The sequence below is a fragment of the Citrus clementina genome, unplaced genomic scaffold, assembly GCF_000493195.1.
Source record: "Citrus clementina cultivar Clemenules unplaced genomic scaffold, Citrus_clementina_v1.0 scaffold_4, whole genome shotgun sequence".
Lineage (NCBI taxonomy): Eukaryota > Viridiplantae > Streptophyta > Magnoliopsida > Sapindales > Rutaceae > Citrus > Citrus x clementina.
Genome location: NW_006262274.1, coordinates 11,247,150 through 11,253,149, shown reverse-complemented (window position 1 = coordinate 11,253,149; position 6,000 = coordinate 11,247,150). Strand labels below are relative to the sequence as shown.

The 6,000-nt window shown below is 30.8% G+C and overlaps 1 protein-coding gene across 1 annotated transcript; it reads left to right on the top strand.

Annotated features, from left to right (window-relative positions):
* Window positions 1–3,921: 3,921 nt before the first annotated feature.
* Window positions 3,922–5,607, top strand: LOC18043598 (S-norcoclaurine synthase 1). Its single transcript, XM_006436714.2, has 4 exons — window positions 3,922–4,256; window positions 4,351–4,598; window positions 4,701–5,025; window positions 5,146–5,607. The coding sequence occupies exons 1-4, from the start codon at window positions 4,011–4,013 to the stop codon at window positions 5,386–5,388; spliced, it is 1,062 nt and encodes a 353-aa protein (XP_006436777.1). The 5' UTR covers window positions 3,922–4,010; the 3' UTR covers window positions 5,389–5,607.
* Window positions 5,608–6,000: the final 393 nt, after the last annotated feature.

Sequence of the window (6,000 nt, the reverse complement as noted above, 5' to 3'; positions counted from 1 at the left end):
TGTGTCAATATAGTTAGTATGTTAAAATTGATCACTAGAGAAAACCAATAAGTGGCAAGGAAAAAGATGCAATTAACTTGATTTGACAGTTGACATATCAATTTAATTAACGATATAGTACAAAGTATTGTTCAGTAAAAAAATTAATGTGGCATGGTCGAATTATGATTTGGGAATACTATCCTAAACAGTATGCAATTGTGGATCAGTTCCAATCTTTTAGTATGATAGATTTGAAATTAAATAATCGGGCTAGTTTAATTACATGCTTAATTATTGTAGCCACTATTGTATATACACATATGATCTTCGGGTTAGCTCATTTAATTGACTACACTACTACTAGATCGACAAGTAAGATAACTAGTAATTTGGGTAAAAACCCTAAATAAATTATTTGGTGGAAGACTCCATTTAATATACTTGTATATAAAGAGTCTTGTGTTATTTTACAAGTTAGGCCGCTTATAACAAGAATAAGTATAACACCACTTTGGCTCTAATCTTATTTTTTAATTTAAATCAAATATTTTTTATTTAATAGATTTAAGAAGATATAGATAAGGAGTCAAGGATTTCCACCAATAGATATAAAAAGGGTTTATTCTTTCACAAAAGAAGAGGAGGAGCCACAATATACATTATATAAAAAGAAAATTTCCTCTCTAGCTTTGAGAGAAAAATTTTTTTACTGCTAGTTGCATACAATAGTGATAAAGGTGCCCACACGTCAAGTGCTGGTTGAACTTGAGTTATAACTTGGAAGATTGTTGGTAATAAATCGTGATCCAATAAAGTCATTAGTGATAGATCATGATCAATTTATTTAATCATAAGATAATTTATATTTATATCTTCTGTGAATCCATAGATCACATAAATATATATAATATGATTAAACGGACCTTATTTAAAATATTTATTTAATTAAGATATTTAAAAAATATCTCAAATATTTTATTAATTAAAAATGTATTTATTATAAATAAATAAATCAATATGTTTTAAAGAGTATATAATCTGGTATCGTTGGTTAAAAATTGTTTTTGCAACAAAAATATTCGGATCGCAATTCTTATACAATATATATAAAATTACCATAATCTAAAAATCATACCTTTGCTTTCTCGTAGAAATAAATTAGCCTCCTAAGTCTCGATCTTTGACCACCAATTTTATTAGGGTTAGCTCATTTCATTCACTGCATCACTAGTGGATTGATAAGCAAGATAACATGCAATTTGAGTTATAACCCAAAATATATCATTTGGTGACAGGCTCTGTTTAATATACTTATGTGTAATTGGCCTTGTGTTATTTTATAAGGCAGTCCTTATAACAAGAAAAAGTATAAGGCCACTTTTGACTTTAATATTACATTTTAATTTAAATAAAAATATTTTTAATTTAATAGAATTAAAAAGAGATAAATATGGACCTAGAGTTTCCACCAATAGATATATATAGCGCTTGTTCTTTCACAAAAGAACAGAGGAGGCATGACATACAAAACATACAAAACGTAGAAAAAAAAAATTCTCTCTTGTTTTGAGAGAAAAAAAATTTTCTATTTTCTATTGTCAATTGCTTATAGTAGTGATAAAAACGTCCACATGTCAAGTGTAGATCGCACTTAAGTTATGACCTAAAAGATCGTTGGTGATAAATTGTGATCCAATACGATCATTAGTGACATATCGTGATCTAATAAAATTAGTGGTGACAAATCATTACTTGAGAGCTTAAATTACTTCTATGAAAAAGTAAAGGTATGATTTCTAGATTATAGTAATTTTATATGTTGTATGAGAATTGTGATTCAAATATGTTGTATCAGAGTGATCTCATATTAATATCCAGAGGTACTGTAAGAAATCAATCTCTTGTATTATATGTATTAGATCAATGGCACTAGTTTTATACAATATTTTAATATGTAATAAATATATTTGTTGAGTATATTAATAGTTACCTCAATTCATGGTTAGAAATTATCTTGTATTAATTTTATAGATTTGTAACAAGAGGAGTAACCTAATTTCTCCATATTTCTTTCTTGATTATTTTATTTGTAGTGCGCATAAATTCTTTGTAAGCCATTATTTGCGTAGGAGTCTTTGTAAATATTATTTTTGTTATAAAACAAAGCAAAGAAATCAAGAAAACAAAGAAATGGTTGATGCGGCAAAGAGAAGCAGCCTCTGGAATTGGCGGCCGAAAACAGAGACAAATGAACGTCTCCATGGATTGCATGAGGCTCCCTTAGGTTTTATCGATTTTTGTTTCTGAGTAAATTTTAGAAAGTGTTTCATTTAAGTCCAGAAGAATTTGCTGCTGGCGGCTGGAAGAAAATCTTGTGAATTAGGGTTTTGGGTTTATATACGTGGCACCCTATAGTTTTACTATTTTACAGTGCAGCTAAAGTATCTGAGTTTTCGGCAGAAAAAATCAAATTTATTTATATTAGATACAAGCCCATTTTTAGTTGTCAATTGGATAAATTTAATATAAATTTGATAAGCCCAATTATTTGCCCAAATTTATTTATATTGGTCCTAAACCCATTTTAGGATTTCAAAATAGTCATATAAATGAAAATTTGGTGAGGTCAATACTAAAATTTATTTGGCTCAAGAATCTTTGAAAATAATTTTTGGCTTATTTTATTAAATTAATTGGATGGAGACTTATAAAAAAATTTTAAAAAAAAGTAAGACCCAGTAGATTTTTATTTAAAAGGTGCCCAAATTTAATTTTAAAAATTGAACTAAAGACAAATTTAAAAGCCCAAAAGTGCCGAAGCCTATGGATATGAATAGAGATGGTCAATGAGTTGTGCCAATCATCAAAGGAGAACCCATGGTGCTCATGTTTGTGTCGTGCCATATCCACTATGTGCTTCGTATCGAGTCGTACAGTGTCTAATTTTTTTTGCTTAGATTTGGCCTAGCACGCATGCCGTGGGCTAAGCCGCGCCCTGCTTGAGGAAAAAAAAAGCACGATAAGCTTTTACTTTTTTTAACTTTTTTAAGAGGACATGCCAAGTTGTTGGCATACACTTTTTAAGCCTATATACTTTTTAGGATCAATGTGCCTTTAGTCAAATTCAATAGAATAAAAAATTCAAAACTCAAATCCATATTCAATAATAATAAACTAATAATAGTGAGAGATATAACATTAGTTACTAAGATAGATCATACTGTATTAGAATTTTTTTTTAATACTTAACAACAACAGCAACAACAACAATAAATTTTTCTTAAGGGTTAGCTTAGTTGTTAACTTAGACTTATATAAAGTTATAGATCATAGTTCATAATAACATTAACACATATTTATAATATCATGATATTTATAATTTTATATAAGGTTAATGTCACCTGGGTGACATATTTTTTTGACAAATATAAAAATGTGATAGGTTTTTCAAAAATAGGCAGTGAGGTAAACCATTAACTTTTCCGTTAACTTTAATAGAATTGGTTGCCTTTTGATGAAATTATATTTCTACCTCTGTGACTTTCTTTGAATATTAAGAAATGTCCTTGGTTGCTTATTTATTTACAAGTATATCCCACACGAAAAGGAAAAAAATAAAAAAATGAGAACGAAATTCATCTCATACAGAAATAATAATATTACAATAAATTTAACAATATATACATTTTAAAATAATTTCCATATTTAAAAAATTATTTTAGTACTTTACAATCTTATATTATAATAAAATAAATTTTTTAATAAATAGAAATATAATATAAAATAAATATATAAAAAATTTAAATTATTTTCAAAATTATATAAATAATTTTAATATTATTAATGAATGAGAAATTATTTTAATATTTTTAAAAACCTTACCACCAGCAGACCAACTGCCGGCCAACAGAGGCCTCGAACATTGAGATAAGTATGACATTTTACTCCACACGACAACCAGAAAATACAATATATGTGCGTGAGTACATAAAAGCTAGGAGAATAATACCCCAAAAGAGAGTTGCGAAATGGAAACTGCAGTTGACAAGAAAAATGTCTACGGCGGTTCTTTACCTGTAGAAAATGTTCAAGCTCTTGCATCTAATTCCAAGGAAATCCCATCCCGGTACATCCGACCAGAACTTGATGATGAGCAAGTTCTCGCTGATGGATCACTTCATATTCCAGTGATTGATATGAGCAAGCTTCAGGACGATGATGATGATGAATTGGCAGAGTTCCATTTGGCTTGCAAAGACTCGGGCTTCCTCCAGGTAAGACAATTTTGTTTATCCATGTTCAACGAAACTCTATGAAATAATCGAATCTAGCCAAACTGATTGGTTATCTTTTTCGAGTGCTACATAGTTGATCAATCACGGGGTACCAGAAAAAGTAATTGAGAAGATGAAAACTGACATTGAGGAATTCTTTAAGCTGCCATTAGAGGAGAAGATGGCTTGCGCACAGCTGCCAAATAGCATTGAAGGTTATGGGCAAGCTTTCGTTGTCTCCAAGGATCAAAAGCTTGATTGGGGAGACATGCTTTTTCTTCTTACTCAACCTGCCAATATTAGAACCACGAGTCTCTGGCCTACCATCCCTACTTCTTTAAGGTAAATCATAATTTTGTTTTTCTGCCAAAATTAAAAGTTTAGAACCATATTAGATCTCCACCAATTCAATTATGCATTTGTTGGCGATTTTGCTAATGTCAGAGCAACCATAGAGGAATACTCTTTGGAACTGCAAAAGGTTACAATCTTTCTGTTGAAGTTGATGGCTAAGAATTTGGGGATTGAACCTGGGAAACTTGCAAGCTTGTTTGAAGATGGTATACAAGGAATAAGAATGAATTATTATCCACCATGTGCCCAGGCCAACAGGGTTATTGGTCTCACTCCACACTCTGACTCTGTTGCATTAACATTGTTGGTTCAAGTGAACCAAGTACAAGGTTTACAGGTAAAGAAATATGGCAAGTGGGTACCAGTCAAACCAATCCCAGGTGCATTCATTATCAATATTGGAGACATCATTGAGGTAAGTAGCAGTATGCGTGCATCACAGAACTAACTAAAAGAGAGAAAAAAAAAAGTAATTATAGTAAGAACATTTGCAAAATTGATTCTGAAGAAAAGACTAACCTTTCTTCTGAAGCAGATAATGAGCAATGGAGAATACAAGAGCATAGAGCACAGAGCTGTTGTGAATCCAGAAAAGGAACGCCTTTCGGTAGCAGCATTTCACAGTCCAAACATGAATACTACTATTGGTCCTTTACCAAATTCCGTGGAGGACAGAGCAATTTACAAGAATATAACACACGAAGAATTTATAAAGCTCGTTGTAACCAGCAAACTTGATGGTAAGAACCTATTGAGTCATGTGAGACTTGAGCCATAAATGGTCAGAGAATTTCACCAAGAGTGTGCCCCTTAAAAATGCTATGCCATCTAATGCCAGTTACAGATTAAACCTCTAAGCGCTTTTGTCTGCTTACTGAGTTGTGCAATGGCAAGAAAAGATTTTACTCATAATCTAATTTCTATTCATCACAAAAGCCTCATTTCAGTAAAACATCCCACAAGGCATCAAAAACATTGTATTTCAATTTTATGCCAATCTGAGCATCTACTGAGAAAATTCTATCTAAAGCTTACAAGACAAAAGCATTTATATTTCCTGAACATATACAGTAAGCAACATTTACCTGTTTTCACACATTATTACATCAATAGTTCAGAAATTCGCTGAATGATCAAATTATGAGTCATCAAAGTATTAGAAAGTTCAATCTAAATACATCAAATGACAATGATTTAACAATTGTATGTATCAACATATTGACAGAAGATTCTGATGGCTAGATATATCTCAATCATGAAACCAAAGAATTGCTAGTCCATGTTACACCAAATCTAGGTCCAAGCCAAAAAAGAAAAAAAAAACTATGACTATGTTCAACCACTCCCACTTCCATTACAAATCCCAAGTTTTGTTACATATCATAGACCT